General features: G+C 48.6%; 3 protein-coding genes across 3 annotated transcripts; 1 reads left to right on the forward strand and 2 right to left on the reverse strand.

The window, feature by feature from the left end:
- Window positions 1–295: 295 nt before the first annotated feature.
- On the forward strand, window positions 296–1,892 carry P168DRAFT_292565 (CDC73 C-terminal domain-containing protein). Its single transcript, XM_024837609.1, has 3 exons — window positions 296–918; window positions 963–1,067; window positions 1,127–1,892. The coding sequence occupies exons 1-3, from the start codon at window positions 385–387 to the stop codon at window positions 1,847–1,849; spliced, it is 1,362 nt and encodes a 453-aa protein (XP_024690057.1). The 5' UTR covers window positions 296–384; the 3' UTR covers window positions 1,850–1,892.
- A 2,407-nt stretch (window positions 1,893–4,299) lies between these two features.
- On the reverse strand, window positions 4,300–6,666 carry flbA (developmental regulator FlbA; the record flags this gene model as incomplete). Its single annotated transcript, XM_024838309.1, has 5 exons — window positions 4,300–4,446; window positions 4,500–4,687; window positions 4,739–5,867; window positions 5,961–6,406; window positions 6,540–6,666. 5 exons carry the CDS (start codon window positions 6,664–6,666, stop codon window positions 4,300–4,302), a joined length of 2,037 nt encoding a protein of 678 aa, XP_024690058.1.
- Window positions 6,667–11,595: 4,929 nt separating this feature from the next.
- On the reverse strand, window positions 11,596–12,062 carry P168DRAFT_292567 (uncharacterized protein). Its single transcript, XM_024837610.1, has one exon. The coding sequence runs from the start codon at window positions 11,995–11,997 to the stop codon at window positions 11,719–11,721; it is 279 nt and encodes a 92-aa protein (XP_024690059.1). The 5' UTR covers window positions 11,998–12,062; the 3' UTR covers window positions 11,596–11,718.
- Between the last annotated feature and the right edge of the window lie 6,510 nt (window positions 12,063–18,572).

Consider the following 18,572-nt stretch of genomic DNA (forward strand, 5'->3'; position numbering starts at 1 on the left):
GGATTCAGAGGTTGACTCTGCTGCCGTGGTTCAGTCTTGTCCATGCATAATTCGCTGGGGTATTTCTTCTAGCTCTGTTTGCTGTGGGTTCTGACCAGTCAAAGAATCAAGGAGGACCGTATTGAACATGATGGATTCATAGAGAAACGTATTGAAGTCTGATACTGGTTATTGTGGATGGAAGTGCCCTGACGATTGTACTCGGGCGACGATCAACGCCCGGTCACGTGCACCATCGGATCCTCGACTGCGCGACTCAGCGCAATCTGCGCCAGCTTCAGCTTCCATCAGACGATCGTCACCCTATATCTTCCACCCACCCTATTCTGGAGATTGATTCGGAGTAGTGGTGACCCTTTCCCCAATTCATCCACCATCATCACCATGGCCAACGATCCATCCCTACAAGATCCCCTGCTGGCCCTTCGCCGGGCCATCGCAGCGGGAAGTCTTCCCACCCCGACAACCTCCCCCGAACTCTCAGAGCAAGATGCCACCGACGACCTCGCAAAAGCCACCCATCTCTACTTCCAAAACCCCCTTCCGCACTCCATCCCACTATCCGCCCCCACCCGCTTCGTCTCCGCCTCCTCCGACTCCGCCGTCGACCTACGCAGTATCTTCTTCGCGTGGCAGAAAAAGGACGTCGCGATCCCGGAATACATCGCCTCCGCGCAGGAATTGAACGAGTCGCTCAAGCAGAAGGAGCGCAAAGACGGACAGGACGCGGAGGAGAAGGTCCAGAATCTGGTCTTCGTCGAGCGCCTCGACTTGATCACCTGGCTCGAGGGCGCCTCCGACGACAGCGAGTACATCAAGCCCTTGGAGGGCGTCTCTGCTGCTGCGGCTGCTTCGGCGGCGGCTCAGGCTCAGGATTCTGCTAATATTGCCTCCGGCGCTGCGGGGGGTGTCTCTGCCGTGCCGAGTGCGCCGGGTGCGACTGCGCAGGCTGGGGGGCTCAGCATGGACGCGCGGCTAAGGTGATTGATCCGAGGCTGCAGGAGATTTATAATGGCGAGCGCAAGATGGGGGATCGCAATAGTGTACTACGGGGTATTAAACCGACGGTAGGTTGAACCTATCCCTGTGGGCCATTCCGTCCAGCTGCTCAGACTGACATTCTCAGGATTTCTCGCATGTCCGCAAGACAGCAGAGACGTTCCTCGGACGAAATCGCTCACGCACCGGCCAATACCCCCCCGGCACCAAGCCCGGCACGAAACCACAGGCAATGGTGCCCGCCCCATCAGCAGGCCTCTCCCAACCCCGAAAAGGCAGCTCCAAGACCCAAGACCCCATCATCCTCCTCTCACCCTCCGCCTCATCCCTCATCCGCATGTCCAACGTGCGGTCCTTCCTCCAAGACGGCGTCTTCGTGCCCCCCGACCACCCCACCCTCTCCATGCCCAGCTCCAACATCCTCTACATCTCGCGGCCCCTGCGCACCCTCTCCGACCAATCCAGCTCCACATCGCGCGCTGTCGGCCCATCCAGGAAACCCACCCGCTTCATCCTCGTCGACAGCACCGCCAACTTCCGCCCGGACTACTGGAGCCGGCTCGTCGCCGTCTTCACCACCGGCCAAACCTGGCAGTTCAAGTCCTACAAGTGGACCTCGCCCCCGGAGCTGTTCAAGCACGCCACCGGCATCTACGTCGGCTGGCGCGGCGAGGAGACCCCGCGGGAAGTCCGCGGGTGGGGACGCGGCGTGCAGAGCTTTGGCGTCGAGCGGTGGGACGAGAAGGGTGCGACGCAGGGTGCGGGCCGGTGGCGGGATCGGGAAATTGTCGAGGGCATCTGGACTGCTATTGAGGAGGGGATGAAGGTGCGGGGGTGGGGGTCGAAGTAATCTATCTTTCACTGCATAACATAACATAACATGACATCTTGAGCCTATTCCACAGTTACCCTTTGCTCTGCTATCAATTTGTATATTATTCTACCTCATTGTGAATCTCACGTACAGTATGGATGGATATCGGTAGGCAGAGTGGGATGACTCCCTAGTATCATCCCTATTTAAATATGGAGCTGGTTCATATTCACCAGAGTCCCAAGAGGAACCCTCAACACTGGAGTTCCGATTACCGCCATCAGTTTGACCGAATTCTTTATGTGGGGAGAATGAAAGGACTGAGATGGCGTTTCCTCTTTCTTGTTTTTTGTCCATTATCGTCTGGTTTTCGTGTTTCGGCATTGAAATAGATGAATCTGATATGCATAGTGATTGATAGAACTATTCAAGATATGAATAGATAGCATGTCCCTACCACCCTATCTACCAAGGGTAGACAGAAATACATGGTCTCTGTTCAAGTATTATAATGCCTACAACTCACAGTCAATATACAAGGCCCCAAGCCACAAAGAAGGCCTACAAAACTACTACCTAACCAGCGACGACACTCACAAAATCAAGCTCATCAAGGTTTGGTAGCTAACTAACTACGTAGTTAACTAGTCAGTCAAGAAAACGTGCCTTGACAAAGCAATAAGAAAAAGTGGGTTTGCAGATAGTGACATAGTTAGTTACCTATAGTAAGGTGGACTAGGTATGTAAGTACATGGCCAGTTTCATCTACTCTATTGAGTATGCGTTGTTTTGGTTTATCGTTCTCTATTTGTTTCGACTTGGTTTCATATTTCCTTTTTCTTTTTTTCTTCTTGACTGTCTCGAAGGTTGAAACTCAATCTCTCTACCTAGTATAAAACCAACGAAGTGTTTCTGTCAGGTAAAACCTACTAAGTACTTAACTTTAAAGTATCCAACTATCTACCTAGTCAAAACCTAACCCCATCCCAACCCAAACAACACCCACCAAACCTAGTCTTCCCAACTTACCTTAACTTACCTTACCTTACTTACTACCCTAGCTAGAGGCAGTCAACCACAGACAACCAAACTAGTAAACTATAATCCAGCTGATAAATCATGACCAATACCAATACCAACTAGCAAAAGCCCCCAACACGTGGTCGCCATGTGTTTCAAGCTCCAGCTAGCTACCTAGCTAGCTTTAGCTCCCCCTCACACCAGTCATACTCACTAACTGACTAACTAACCTACCCCATCCTGCATGCATGCATCCTTCGCTCGGGAGTGTTGTTGGCGCGCCGAGAAATATCCCCCTCCCCCTCCCCCTCCCCTCGTCTTTGACTAATTCCGACACGCCGAGTTCGACAGCCCCCCCTCCAAGGTCCGTGCGAGGGGGTAGGGATGGTGATTCGTTTGGGGAATTGGATTGGTTTCTGCTTGGGGTTGGGTTGGGGTGGGGTGCTTGGTTAGATACTGGTTACGTAGTTTATTGCTGGGGTTGTGGGACTTTACCTACTAGCTACTTAATTGCGTAGCTAGTAGTTAACTGGGTGGATTGCTGGGTACCTTGTTAGGTAGAATGTAGGAGGTGGGTAGGTACTGTACCTGTCGCAAGCATACTACTTACTACTAGGGGAAAAAAAGACTAGCATAATTGTTTATTGTTTATTGCTGTATCTATTTTCCATTCGATACTGCCCCGAGAGAAAGAACCAGAAAAAAAAAAAAAAACAGTGCCAGAACTTCAAAGGGCAGATGAATATACATATGTATTCGCTGAATCCTTGAAAATGCTGAACGAAAACACAAATACACAAATGAGAGTAAACAGACGCGCGAGAGCTATGCTTGGTATGCAGACAGATAGAAGACACATGGTAGAAGCGCACGTAAATGCAGACAAACATGTGGAGAATCAGTGAGATGAGATCTGGAAAGGAGATAAGGAGAAAGGAAAAAACGAAAGAAAAGTCTTGAATCATGCATGCAAAGAAGAAAAGAAAAAGAGAAAATAAAGAAAGTGAAATGACAGATGAACGCCTCTCTAATGCTGGTAAACTGTCGTACCTCAGCCTCCATTTCCACGTTTTGTCATCCGTGTAGCGACGAAAAGCGTGAAGTTTTTGAAAATGTATAGAAAAGGAGAAAGGAAATGGAAAAGAGAAAAGAAAGAAAGAAAGTGTAGTCTGGATGATTCTTCCATCAACCATCTCTATCACATGATCCATAGATCGTAACGTCCTTCATCGGTCATGATACCTTGGTTAAACGAGATTGCCTGAGAAATCCCGCCGCCAAGGGAATTAAATAAGGCGAGTGTCCGTAGGCGTGCAAACACGTCATGTTTACCGCAGGAAGTGTGGCGCTTGAGACTGAACACTCCCAGGATTGCGGACGGCTCATATCGTCGGTAACGGGGTCACCGGGTCAACGTATGGTTGACGGTGTTCAAGAGCGGCCATGATGTTGCATGATCGCAGGCTTTAAGGCCGCGCCGACCGGCTCATGGAGCGTTCCGGAATCGGCGCCTGAGTCGGCGAGTACGACCTCGTAGCGCCTATTAAATCCACGTCGTGTTCTTGGAGAACGACGGCATACTTGGGATCCCGCAGGAACTTCGGCACGGAGTCCTATTGGGAATTAGACATGTACGTCCGGTGTATTCAGGAATCGGAGTACTTACGCTAGACATCAACTTGAAGACCGAGGTCTGAGCCATCTCAAACAGATGAACCACTTCCTGCAGACTCTTGAGCATCGATTCATCATCGCCGACGGCCTTGGTCATGCGGCCGGCCAGACTGTTGCGCAATGCGTGATCGATGTTGAGTTCGCAGGGCGAGCCAGGAGCCAAGAAGGCATTGTAAAGACCTTTTGAGGAGTTAGCCAAATCCTAAGATTTATTTTCGTCGACGAGCTTACCATATGCTGCAGCCAGTGTCTCCCGGACCGAATCGGCTTTCTTGAATGTGCCGACCTTTTCGGACTTGTGGTAAGTCGAGGTAAATTCAGACACGTCCAGATAAAAGGACAGATTCTCTTCGCAAAGCGAGAAGCGCAGGAATTCACGGAACAAAAGTCGTAGGGCAGGATCATGAAGAATGTGGTTCAATCTCGCATTGTTGGAGTCTCTCGGGATACCACGGCTGTCGTAGGTCGTGGTGTCACGTGGCTTTTCCCTGGCGATCCACCCACATACGCGCTGGCCGCGTTCGCTAATTCCGTAAATGGCGTTCTTGGAGTTCTGGAAGGCAACAATCGAGTTATCCGGCAAGGGAATCGACTTGTCCTCTTGCAGCGTGGTAATTAACCCATATTTGACAAAAAGTTCCGCAATCAGCACGGTTTCCCGGCGCTCGATGGTCGTCGAGCAATCCATCAACCAATCAACTGCAGCCTTCCCGTGGAAGGTATTGGCAACGATCCGATCATTGATCTTGCGTTCCTTGGCCATCTTGACACCTACCAACCCGTTGGAATAGTCGCTCAACGAGTCCGAATCGGAGCTCGAGGTGCTACTCTTGACATTGGGTCCGTCCTGGCCGGCGAAACGACGGAAAATGACCTCGATCGTTGCCCGATCATGCGAGAGCTTGTCGGTCTCGGAGTCACGTTCCAGGTTGACCAGTTGCATGGTGTTCCGCGGCGATTCCAACACGTCGATCACATGGCGCGCCGTGATTCCATTTCGCTGGCAGAATCGTTGCAGGATGTTGATGCCTTTCGGGGTAAGCTGGAACAGCGCCCCTTTCAGCGGGAAGATGACCGACGCCTTGCCGTCAACCGACTCGATAAAACGAGCGTCGACAAAGCGCTGACACACGGAACGGGCCATCTCCTTCGCCATTGAGAACGTGGTCGTAGTCGTAGTGGTCACGATGCGGGAGGGGTCCTTCGGATCCGGCATCCGATTCGATTGGGAGAATTTGAGGGATCCGAGGTTATTGATCGCCTCCTCGGAGGTGAACGAGTGGTCATATTTCGTAAACCGTACGCGATGCGAGTCCAATTTCAAGCTAACCATCAATGTCGAGAAGAGGTCCATAAAATCCTACGGTACAAAGTCATGTTAGCGACTGATTTCGCCACCCATGAAAACCATTCTCGGGGACTCGCGGCGCGGGCAGGGGACGGGATTTCTTACCTTAGTGAAAGGGCGATCATCTTCTGTCATGCGCAACAGGCGTGACGAGGTCTGATGCATCTTGGGCGTAGAATCGACTTGCGATTTCGGGTCGAGAGAGGAGGGGATATGCTGAAGGGTTTGGCGGCGCCTATCGAATTGATCACCCACGGCCGGGGTCGTGAAGCTGGTCGCGGATTCGAAAGGAACGACAGTCGAATGTTCAATGCTGGCGCGGCTGTCGGAGATTGGCGAGGTAAAGGACGTTCCACCTGAGATCTCACCAGAGCCGATCTGGGACGGTTTACGCGAATGCTTGGTCAAGCTCCCCGACGACGCGGACGGACGGAGTGGGGAGTTGGTAGTGGCACCTCCGATAGCGGAGAGATTGGCGAGAGCGCTGGAGGTCTTTTCGCGGGCGAGGGCAGCGAAGGAACGACGATTGCGTCTCGAGATCGAACCAATGACTGAACCGGTGAAGCCGGTGGCGTTCGGTTTGGTGGCAGGAGTGGTGGTTACGGTCGAGGGAGCGACAGAGGGGGGACAGCGGCGGGGGAGCGAAGGGAGGGAGGGATGAGGCGGAAGAAGACGTATGGGGACGTTGGTCAACCGGGGAGGTGTAGGCCGGGTCGGGATGATGAGCAGAGTGGGAAGGGTGAGAGCGGTGATAGTGAAGATGTGAGGACGAAGGAGATCCTTGGTCGAGAGTGGAAGATATGGTTGGCATTGAATAGTGCGAACCAGAACCAGATAAGTAAGTGGGAGGAAGGGTAGTAAAGTGTAAAAAAGATGAGGGGGGGATTATGGGTGTATGTATGTAAAAATAAAATAAAATAAAATAAAATAAAAAATGGAGAAAGAAAGAGAGAAAGAGAATTAATTTCTCTTTTTTTTCTTTTAGTTTTTAGGGGGGATTTAAAATAAAATAAAATGAAATAAAATGAAAATAAGAAACAGAATAAAATAAGAGTGTGGGAAGTGTTGTGAGTAAATGATGACGAGAATAAAAGATATTATTATTTCTTTTTCCCTTTTTTTTTTTAAATAAAAAAAGAAAAAAGAAAACCGAAAAAAGGAAGAGAAGGTGGAGAGAAATGTGGATGTATGAAGATGGGAAATTAAATCAAAATCAAATCAGCCGATTTCCAGACAGGCAAAGCGTGGAAGGGAGAGAAAAAAAAAAAAAAAAAAAAAAAAAAAAAAGGATAATTAAGGTGCTGGTTCTGGGGGAGTTTTCTTTCTCTGTGACTTTTCGGCTTAGCGAGAAATTAGTCAAATAATTGTCTCTTTCACAATTACCAATGATATCAGCTACTGGATTCCACTTGTGGGTTTGGTATGCGAAAGGGATATTACAGGCAGACAAGAGAAGGAAGTTGAAGTTGGGGAGAAAGAGAAAAAGTGGGAGAAAAGAGAAGGAAAAGACAGGCCAGGGGTGTGAAGAATTTGGCCTGTCATTCCCGACCCACTGTGCACGCGGATGGTTTCATGCACCAGACAACGTGGGCCAAGTGCAAAGGTGGATGGATCTTCCTTTGGGGCGATCACAGAAGTTGCTCTTCCTTGCAGAGTTCAGGGTATTACCTTACATAGATACTGTACCAGTCTGTAATGACCATACGGTTAATACGGTTTAAATATCTGTATCTATCATGATTCTTGCTGATGTTCTCTATCTGGGATATCATGTCTGTATAATAGCCAAATTTCTATCCCACTTGCATTATCACTATTGTGGTCATTTGATTTCTACCGTCAAGAACAACCTAAGATGTATGATAACACAATTAAAAGTCTCAACCTACAGCAATGCAGATAAGCAAGAAGTGGTCAAATATTAGCTATATCCTGTCACTGTTCATTGTTTACACCATGATGGATACACATCATACCAGTCTACTAACATACAAATAAGTGGGGATGTTTCCAAACACTGCAAGCGTCGGATGATCAACCCAATCTACGGCTGGGGAGAATTACCAGATCGTCCTCCCTCTCCAGATACTGCCAAAATATGAAGGTAAGCAAGGAGATTAGCTATTGATGGGCAAGAACAGAAACAAGAGCGAGAATAAGAAAAGGGAAAGGGGAAGAAAGGTAAACAAAGGGAGACAAAGAGATCAAAGAAAGAACAGCTATACAAGGACTGAAGCAGGGAAAGGACTGATCCAACCCCACCACCAACATACCGAATTCTTCATTTCCTCTGTATGGCTCTCTATCTTGAAAGCTTCTGCCATGCCGAAAGTTCTTGCATGATAAGGCGGTACGGTTTACCTTCATCGTCCCCACCGTCCTATCAGTCCTACGGTCTACCTATTTGACCCGAGTCAGGCCGATGGGAACTCAGGATCGACCAGATTAATTAACATGTTGCCTGAACATATCATCTGGCACAATCTCTGGAACGAGAGCCCTTGAATCACCCAACAAAAGAAGCCTCTCTTTAGCAATACATTGCCTACCTTAAGAATCTACCTAATTGACATAAAATACTCCTCGCTTCCCATCACCAACTCGAGCACACTGGTAGAATCCCTTCCCCTTCCAGCCGTGCTAACCCAGTGGATGTCCACTCGATCCAGTGCAAGCAAACAGCGATCACTAGGTCGGATTGAGTCATTCCCGGCAAATCCCCAATTAATTCTCCAGCCAAACAAGGCGCCGTGGGAACGAAGTTCGAACACTTGCAGTGGTCGGCCAGGCTCTTACTCAACAAGGCTTAGTCCAGCTACTAGCGTCCTCGCCCAGCAGGCGGTATGTGTTTTTACGGGCTGTACCAAACCCCAGCAGTATCTCATCTCCATTCCTCAACCAGAGGAGATAGCCCCTCTTTGGTTTGGAGAAAAAGCAAGGTTTGGGGATCTTACATGGGTCGGGAAATATCATTTAACTTGGATCAGTATTGACTACTGCCTCAGTACTTAGTATGTGCATGAGTTGAGCGACATCATCACCAACGATACCAACCAATTAATAATCAAAATGATTCCCCTCTTCCCCTCACCAGCGATGTCCGTCCTCGTGCCGTCCTCAGCCTTCCTTCGGCCCACGTGGAAATTACCTTACGAACGAATCTACAAAGTAGTCTTCCTAGCACCTACCCCAACAACAAGTAATTAATACTCGAACCCACTACCCTTATCGCTAGACTTCTCACCCGAGGAAAGCCATGCAGATCAACCAACACTCAATCTGCCAGGCCAGTTTCCATGTGGAATATATGCACTTTACACTTCAAGTGATACATCACCGCACCACATGGCATAGAGTTTCCACTAGCTGCTTGTTTGACCGGGTTCCTGGAACTATTGGCCGTCTTGCTTGAGAGCTGAGTCAATATTCTGCCTGATCTGACCGATCCAAACAGCCAGGGCAGCCACTGGCAGCTATCGAAGGTTGCCTCTTGATCGATCTTTTGTATATATGGTTGGGGCTATTGGCGTTTGTTACGTACATATCTGACAGGCTAATGTTCCTGTTTGCTATATACTCGTACTATCAACCATAACAACCAACAATCAACAATACCAATAATATCGATTGCCTCTCAGTGATAAATACAAAGCACCCAGAGACGGTGGACAAAAAAAAAAAAAAAGAAATTACCACCATGTGGCTGAGCCCAAAAGTAAGACCTGTAATCCCGTCCGTAATGCCTAAAAAGAAATCTCACCTTCCACCTCTCTTCCAAGCGTCTTCTCCCTTAGCCGGGATCCATCCATGCCGTCCCACGTGGACACACGTGGAGCAACGCCCGATGATGAATGAATGGGTGGTTTTCTTCTCTGGCTGGCCGCTCAGGCGCGGCTTGGCCCCAGCCATCGAGCCGTTTTGACTTTCGCCCTGGCGGTGTGTCTCGAAATGGATCCAATTGTTCCCGTCCGGAGGACCGATCGTGGGGACTCATTGGCTGGTAGTTGTTATTTCCGTGCCACCGATGCGGTTCTCGTACCTAACAGGTTGTAATGGTGTTTCAATTTGGTCGCTTTGACCTTGTAAGATTTTGATTCTGATTCCTTTCATGTTTATCTTTTTTCGCCTTCAGTGTTTCTCTAATCTCCTTGTTGGTCCCAACAGTTTTGAAACGGGATACTAACTTAGGTAGTAGGATATCCTATGTATGCAGCATGTATGTACGTGGTAACTCAACGTTGATCGAAGTCATCCTAAGTATGCATGTATGTATGCAAGCGCATCAAACCTGACATGTACTAGCCCATACCCATCGTAATCTGATATGATATCCCATCCCATCCCATAAAGGCATAGACAAAACGACCCCCGGCAAAAAGCGTTATCTCCGAGCCCAGCGTTTCAATGACGACACCGGACGTGGACAGAAGTGCTGTATAATTACTTAACCGCGTCCAGCGCGCGCGCCCACGGCATTGCCGTCCAGATCGGGAGACTCCGGCAGTGCCTCACTGACTACTCCGTAAACTAGATGCAATTGAGAAAGTCTGTCCGCGGCTCCACGTTAGTCTTGGGGATTGACCCCGCCAGAGTATACTAGGTGGAATCGGTGAGGGAGGGAGGGCCCTTGCAGGATTTACTACTGCGTATTATAATATGGTGTTGCTTTCGTGTGTGTGTGTGTGTGAGTGTGTGTGTGTATGTATTCATGTACCTCAATACGGCGTTTTGTTTGTTTTGTATTCGTTACAGGAGATAGATACACCATACGGATACTTCGTACAAGCAACCGTCTAATCAAAGCCACAGACAGGTCTAGTTCTACAAAGACAACAAAAGACAAAAGAGAACCCCTGACTTTGTTTCCCAGTGCCAAACTCCGGGGTTGTTGAGTTCCCAACCCGATAGGTAACTACCAAGTTAGGCAGGTTGCCTAGATCCTCCGCATCCTTCTGAGGCTCAGGCTCAGGCTCAGGCTCCCCAGTACGAGCCTACGAGGCTGGCGAAGGGTCTGATCGCACCAGCGAGAAGGGGGGCTGTCCCAACTCAACCCTCACCCGATGACAAAAGAGATAACGCCAAGGCTAACTAAATACCTGCGTATGTCTAGGAGATCGCCTTAGAGCCCAGCCTGATGACTACCTAGTAGTTAGTTAGTTAGACATACGAGATGGTTAGTTAGTTAGTGATAATCGTATAGCGCCACAAATCACCGGTCAGAGCTGCGAATGCCGAATAAGAGCGACACCATCGTAATCTAACTCTTTTTTTTCACCTTTACTTTTATTTTTGGTTTGTTCTAGTTGCTTATGGGCTAGTTTCATGGTCGGATCCCTTTGAGAGAGCATGGTCGGGCCTTTTTGACTCCTTCGTCTTCGTCTGGGATCCACTTTCCACATGGTGAGCATGCATAGCGGTGAGATTGTTCGGGCATTCCGTTTGGCGGTGCTGTCATCCTGTTGGGGGATGTAATGATTAGAGGATCGCTTTGGAGGTCTTACCAAGAGGATGTGGGACAATCTTGGAAGAGGCTTTTCTTAGCTCTCAAAATGATACATCATACTGGTATGACTACTGTCCACGCGTCTGGACTGCGACAGGCTTCGCTTCGCTCCTACGGAGTACTCCGTAGAGACAAACAGTGAAAAACGCCAACAAGTAATTAGACACAAACGAGCAAACAAACAAAAGAATACGATTGATTGAAAGTCAAATGCGGTATGTCTAAAGTACCTGCAGTGTCTAGTCGCGTGTACCTTACCTTGCCTAACCTACTTCTCCACAAACACACAGACAGCACATCACATATATCTCGGACACATATCCCCGCATCCAGTATGGGGTAAGTAGGTAGTTACGTAGGCTAGCTGAGCAGCGAACTAGTGAGGCATCTAGCTTGCGGCCATGCGAGCTCAAATGAAAATCCCTGGCCGCCACGCGAGGCAACTGACAGGGATGATCCTGTTTCAGCTGTGACAAGGCTGAGCTTGGGATGTGTCTGTGTGGTCTTGGGAGCTACGCCCAGCCAATCTAATGAGATGGTGGTGAACGACGTGCAGGATGAGAAAGGGGAGGGGGGCGTCTTGGGAGGCTTATCGCGTGGCGGCGGTGGAGGAGGGCATGGTTTTCCCTGATCTTGCATGTTGGCTGCAGTTAGGTGTGTAATATTGGGGATTGTGGCTTGGAAGCGAGTCGAGTAGGTTTGAGGCTTGAGTGAGCTCGTATATGAGTCTATTTCCATGTGTCGGCTATGTCGATATTGTGGTGGCTTTTGGTGATAGTTTGATAGCCGATGCTTCTGGGCAGCTCTTTGTATTGATGGTATCTTACAGGGTACGTTATCCATTACAGCAGTAAAGTCTGTAACATGTCTTGAAATACTTCTGCCTGTAATTAACGTGCTCATGATCATCCACCGTCACGGGTCTATGACATACATTCCTTGCTGGGGCAGTTCCCATCCATGTATATCACGTAGTGCAGTACAGGGTATCGAAAGCTTGTCCTAGTAGGTAGTATCGCCGGGTCCTCAGTGCAATATAATGAGTGGCACCCTGGAGGGATACTAAGGTAGTACTGCCATCGTATCATGCTTACAGGTGATGATAGATGATTCCTTACAGGGTTCCACAGATTGATTGACCTGTCCAGAATCGGGGTTCGCCACCCACATCCAATCCACAATTTTCTAGAAATCATCATATCTGCGCTATCATCTGAGGCTGATATACATACGTGTGTTCCTTCCATTTATTGGCAAATAAGGGCTTCGAGTTCTAGACCTGACGGCTCGGGATACACGACTCAGGCGTGACATTTGAACCAACAGCAGTTACCCGAACCCGTCGTACTGGTCAGCCGGAAGGAACACAGTGAGCTGTTTGGATGTCAGGGAATGGAAAGGGAAATGAAGGGGGCAGTGATACCTCTGTGCTCTGACTCTCCTCCCCGACAGAAGATCCACCCCGCTTTCTTTTTTTTCTTTTTTTTTCATCCTGATTCAGATTATTTCCTCTTGCTTTTTCTGACCGACTTGCTTTCATAGTCCCTTCCAACCAATCAGACCCTCACTCTGGAAGGTTCGTCCCGACTTACCTCTGGCTTACCGCTCCATGATGTATACCTATTACGTAGGTAGGCAAGTACATAACATATGGCAGGCAGATGATTGTCAACGGCCTCGTATCACAGTCCAAATATACGAGACTACCAACCTACCCCATGCCAATCATCCACACAACCAGATCCCATATACCAACTAAATCGGGGTCTTCGATAGTTAGTGAGCTCTTTCTCCAGCACGTCCAAATCCTTCCCGTTCGTCGGTGGAGTTTCTCTCTTAGCCCTTAGCCCTTAGCCCTTAGCCCTTAGCCCCAGCGTAAAGCAAACCAGCTGCGCCGCCGAGTCGGTCGACCCAAAGAAACGGTGGTACTGAGGACGGGAAAGGGAAAGGTGGATTTCGACACCGCCCGTCCTGGCCTGCCCATCGTCATAATCTAAATCCTGAAACCTAACCTTGGGGGCCACTGGGGGCGGCGAGATAACTCCAATTGAAATTTCCATAAGAGCGGTCAAGACGGCTGACTGCGGTGGGTCGACACTGGGACTGTGGAGATGGGTCTTAGTCTTTGGTGCTGGCAGACGCTATACTAGACAGTGAGACACTAGGTGCGTTGCGGGTGGGTTGGAGGGTGGGTATGTATGAATCAAACAGCCGAACAAACTAGTTGGCGAATTAGTGAGTTGGAGTTGGGGGTGGAAAATGATTCCCCCATCTTGTCTATCTCCACATTGGTATCTCTTTTCGGGTTTTCTCTCTGATTACGGAATACGTCGTTTGTTGGTGTCTAGTCTGTCTTTCGCTTGGTGGGGCAAAACAACAGACAACAGCCATTGATTTGAGTACAGGGTTTTAGACAACAAGGTTAACAAATTAAAAATCAGGAAGAGATGGGGAGCCACGTGGTTGTTGGGAACTTGAACTCTAGTCCAATTTTTTTTTATTTTTTTCACCGCCTTGAATATAAATCTTTGTTTACACTTACTTCCTTAGACAGGATTGATATTATCCCTGTAGCTCCAATGACATAGGTCCAACAAAGGATGCAGCACGATAATCACGCTTGAAACTACCGCCGCGGAGAAGCAATGAGGATACAATTGCAAGAATGGAAAAGCGACCACTTTCCGCCCCATCTCCAGCCGTGTCAAACCGCGTCCAAATTCTGTTTCTATGGAAGCCCAACAGCTATCCAGCCGATCATTTTCCACCAGACAGACACCGTTGACGATCCTCCTGCCAACATGATAGAATAGCACAGACCCCCATTGCGCAAATTTCGACCTCTCGCCTTCCCCTAACCAGTTTTACAACCAGAATAATAAAAGAAGAACTATGAAAAAGGCGGGAAATTGATCATCTTCTCATTGGCGGTACAACCATCCGAGATGAAGGCCTGCCCCGTCGCATTCGACACGTAAACATTGGCTTTTTCTCCCTGGTGCTGGAATTCAAGGCAACCAACGTGGCTATAACCTAAGCGACAGATCATACTCTATCGGGTAAAGGGTCTAACAGGGTATAGTCATGGGCAATGTTTGTGTTTACGTTGGATGGGGCGGGCAAAAGAAAAAACAAAACTCTATTTTGAGTTCGCGAGGCTCTGGCTATTCTAACAATAATGCCCATGCTACTGTCCCTTGAGGTGATATCACATCGCTCAGACCCACTAATTATGGCTTGGCCCCTTTTTTTTTCTACGTGTTTTCTTTTTCCATTCCATCGGTGATGGCAGGGTTGGTAGTGGAGAAGTGAGTGCCTACTGTGCTGGGGTCATCCAAACTTTCCATTGCACATCACTGCGTGACTATATCCAATTTTGAGCCCTCAATGCCGAGATGGAAGCCGAAGTAGAGCGGAGTGTTGGATGGATGGACGGGTGAAAAAACAGACAACCCACATCCTGAACGGCTCTTCTGACCGACAACTACGGAGTACTATTCCAAGGAAAAGGTCGCCGTCAGCACCACAATCTAGAATGATAGACAGGGTAGACAAACATATCAGTGGAGCTCAGACCGCTAGTTCCATCGTTATCCATGGTTGAGTTTAATGAATGTGATCTATCCTGTCAAGCAACTCCGACTTGAGTCAGGGGGACGGGAAAGAAAGACACTAGAAGCCTTCGAGAAGGATTCTGGAAGATACCAGAAGGTGGGGACTTGCCGCTAGTGAGTTGCATCCATGGTTCGGGGGATTTTGAAACCGGTTACCTCCGGTTACTAAAGACATACTAGTGGGCTTGGGCGTCAATACCGGGGCTGACTTCTGCGTCTGGGTTGGTTGCTCCGGGGGTATGTCTTTGTATTTGGTATTATCTGTTATTGATGGACATACGGTGGTAAATACGATATCTGTACAATGTACAGAATAGATACACCGCTTCGTTGCGATGGAGTAGACGACGGAGTCTAGTAGAGACCCTCATGTGGACCAGGAAAGACTTCTGTGGGGTTCAGCGTTGTTGGGGGTGATATGATGTAAAGAATTGCCTAGTGGGTACTGGGTTGTACTTGTCATTTTTTTTTTTTTTGGGTCTTGGTAGTGGTTCGTAAGATTAGCCTTAGGTACCTACTGCCTACTTTGTAGTAGTAGCCATGCCACATCCCTAGATAGGTTGGCAAACTTGGCAGTGTGGCTGGCACTGATGGAGAACTATTTTGATATCAGGAGGTCCCTGGCGCTAAGCGCCATGAATCGCCCCCAAACTACGGAGATGAGTTGCTGTATGCAAGGCATAGCAAGCGAAAATCCTCCTCAAGTCAAGTGACAATTCACATCGGACTGTGGACCACGCGTCTCCATCTGTCACATCATTCCCAGTTAACTCCCCCCCGTACTCCGTATTCCGTACTGTGCCTAACTGTCTGCCAGTCAACAATATATTGGCTGGAGAAAACGCACGTGGAGGATCTTCCGGAAAGCGGCAACGCAGTTGACTGACTCGACAGTCGAACTCAGGCCTTCTCCGGACGGAGGACCGAAGCGGACGTATCGGTCGTTACACGACATTTAACGCACCATCCTGCCAACTTCTCATCCTCATTTCCCAGGCTGTATTTGCTATTCGACACGTCGTAGATCCCTCCTGCCAGGTGCCATTCCACTGCGGCGTATGAAAGGTACTACCCAGGCGGGTAGGAGCTGCAAGCAATACAGACCCCAAAAATAAGGGAGAAAAAAAAGAAAGAAGAAACACAAAAAAAAAAAAAAAAAAAAAAAAAAAAAAGCGGGCACAACATCTCCCCCACATCATTTTCCCCCCGAAAGGTTTCGGACTAAGGAATCAATTCTACCTATTGTACCAAATCTTTTCCTTAGGCGGAACCTGCCGACCTTGAGCACGCCATGTGGCTAGTACGATCGCTCCCACGAGGTTCGGGGGTTCCATATGAAGCCAGAGTGGATCAGAGACACACCCTCAAAGGGGACGATGCCTTACCAAGTTGAGGAATCACATGAGGAGCCTTTCATCATTCATGAATCTGTCGACCATTCTTGGCAGGTCGCTACTTATGTAATGTAATGGATACCTTTTTCTGGGCTATACTAGAACCGGGTTGGGACTAAATCTCTGACTACCTACCTGCTAACTGACAAGTGACACACCGCTCCTGTCTATCTTGCATCTACTCCTCCCCGTCGTGTACATCACTTCGGCGGACTAGAGAGTAGAGATCGTCTGAGGGAAAAGAGGGTCTTCGGAGATGATTCTGTATTTGAAGAATGCTTGACATCCTGACATTGTTGGCCGTCGGGTACACCCTTGGACTACTGTTGAATGGCCAATCCTGGATGCCAGAGTAAGATTAGCTGGTCTATCGCATCCACTGAGCCATGCATGCACGGAACAATATTGCGGTTTGAGAAAGAGTTTAAAACTAACCGTTATAATAATAATAGAGTCAAATCATGTATAATATGATAATATGATATAATATATAAATAAACCTAGAATAATCCCTGTCCATTGCCCCGTTCGGGCGTGGCGTACAGTGCAGAAGTCAGAAGTAAGGGGGAATGATGGGCAGCGGATTTTGTCGCATGTGTTTTAATCCTTGCTGTCCACGCGAAGGAAGCAGTCAGTACTGGTCTATCCCCACCCCATCTGGGGAGTCTGACGCTCAGAGGTTGGGGGAGGGAGGGGCTCAGGGGTGGCCCTCATACTGGTTTGGGTTAGTCGTTAACATCTGTCTTGAGTTTTAGATGCTATCGTGGTAAATAGTAGTCAATAATTATCATGATAATGTCGTGGTTATTTATTGTTATAGGACATAAATAAATCAATAATAATCTAAATCACGCCATTTCCATTGACCAAAACGCACGGAAACATCGACTGATGGATGTGCATATGAGCATCACATATGATTTCCCCATGATTCCACCCGCCCAAGACCTGGACTCCTCCGGTCAAGCAGAACAAGTCCAATCACATCCGTCAATCGACGAGGGCAATTGACATTCTCATCGACATGCAGTTTCAACGTCATACTGTACGACGAGTAATACTGACAGCCACTACCGTAAGCGCGGGATCTTGCCTCCTTACTCCGATGACCCAACGTGGCTTGGGCATTTCGACTTCGGGGTTTGTGGCACTGGCATCGGAGAGTGGTGGGGGGGAGGGGGGGAGACAGGTCAGGGATGTTGACGATAGATTGCATCGATAGAACTGGTGCATCTGGGCCAGTGTTTCAGGTTTGGGTTGGAGCATGCCTGAGATGCGTACTAAGGAGTTTCCGTTCGGGATGATCGGTCAGGAGGTCGACGCTCGACTAAGCGGGTATGTACTTACTTACTGTACTCTCTCTCTCCTACCAGGACAGGGTACATACTCCATACGGTGAAGGCACAGGAAGTCAAGCGATGGAGTGATATTTTTGGATATGCATCTATCCCCCTGAGAGTTGGAAATAGAGATCATCTCGTCCAGAGAGTCTGCATAATCCAAACCACCCCCGTCACAAAAGTACTAAATACCCCGGCCGAAACCAATCTCGAATTTGTCACCGCCAACAGTAACACGCTGAGTCGACATGATTTCATGCATTAGACCACGGAGCGGGGAAGCACAACAGGGATGTTGATTCGCCAGGGAGCCGATATCCCGAAGAGATTGACTCTCGGATGCGGAGGTTGACCGGTGAGATGAAATTATGCTGCTCCTCAACCTATCTAACTAAATCTGTATGTGGTTAACCGCTGATCAATTAGACAGGGGGTGTTTCATTGGGGGAGGAGGGGGAAAGGGGGCTCACTCGTCTTGTTGTTTACTTACTTCTCTTGTGATAGTCAGTTGGATATGTTGTTGTTCTCGCCTTGGTTAGGCTTTGGACGTGGGGCGACTCAACATGAATCATGCGATTATGGTCGGAGCTTACCGTCTTTATTGTTATATCTTTCTAATTTTAATAATTCTTGTTTTGTATCATGTTGGGCTTCGATGGACGGTTCACGCGTCAGACGTGTGTCAGTTGAACGATGATACCCCGTTTATTCTCGCCGACGTCGGCCTCCAGAAGACATAGATAGACATGGATATGTGTTGCACAAGGTATTTGACCATAATCCTTACATATCCCTCCACGGAGTCCGTACATGTAAGACAGGCAGATCTATACAGCAATCAGCTATAGGATCCAAAGTACAGTATA

The sequence above is a fragment of the Aspergillus campestris genome, assembly GCF_002847485.1.
Source record: "Aspergillus campestris IBT 28561 chromosome Unknown P168scaffold_11, whole genome shotgun sequence".
Lineage (NCBI taxonomy): Eukaryota > Fungi > Ascomycota > Eurotiomycetes > Eurotiales > Aspergillaceae > Aspergillus > Aspergillus campestris.

Bases quoted from the DNA above. Each gene is read 5' to 3' on its own strand.
- P168DRAFT_292565 (XM_024837609.1), top strand. From the start codon at position 385: ATGGCCAACGATCCATCCCTACAAGATCCCCTGCTGGCCCTTCGCCGG. The intron at 919-962 runs GTGCCGAGTGCG...TGGGGGGCTCAG, and splicing joins CTGCGGGGGGTGTCTCTGCC to CATGGACGCGCGGCTAAGGT. The intron at 1,068-1,126 runs GTAGGTTGAACC...TGACATTCTCAG, and splicing joins TACGGGGTATTAAACCGACG to GATTTCTCGCATGTCCGCAA.
- P168DRAFT_292567 (XM_024837610.1), bottom strand. From the start codon at position 11,997: ATGCAAGATCAGGGAAAACCATGCCCTCCTCCACCGCCGCCACGCGAT.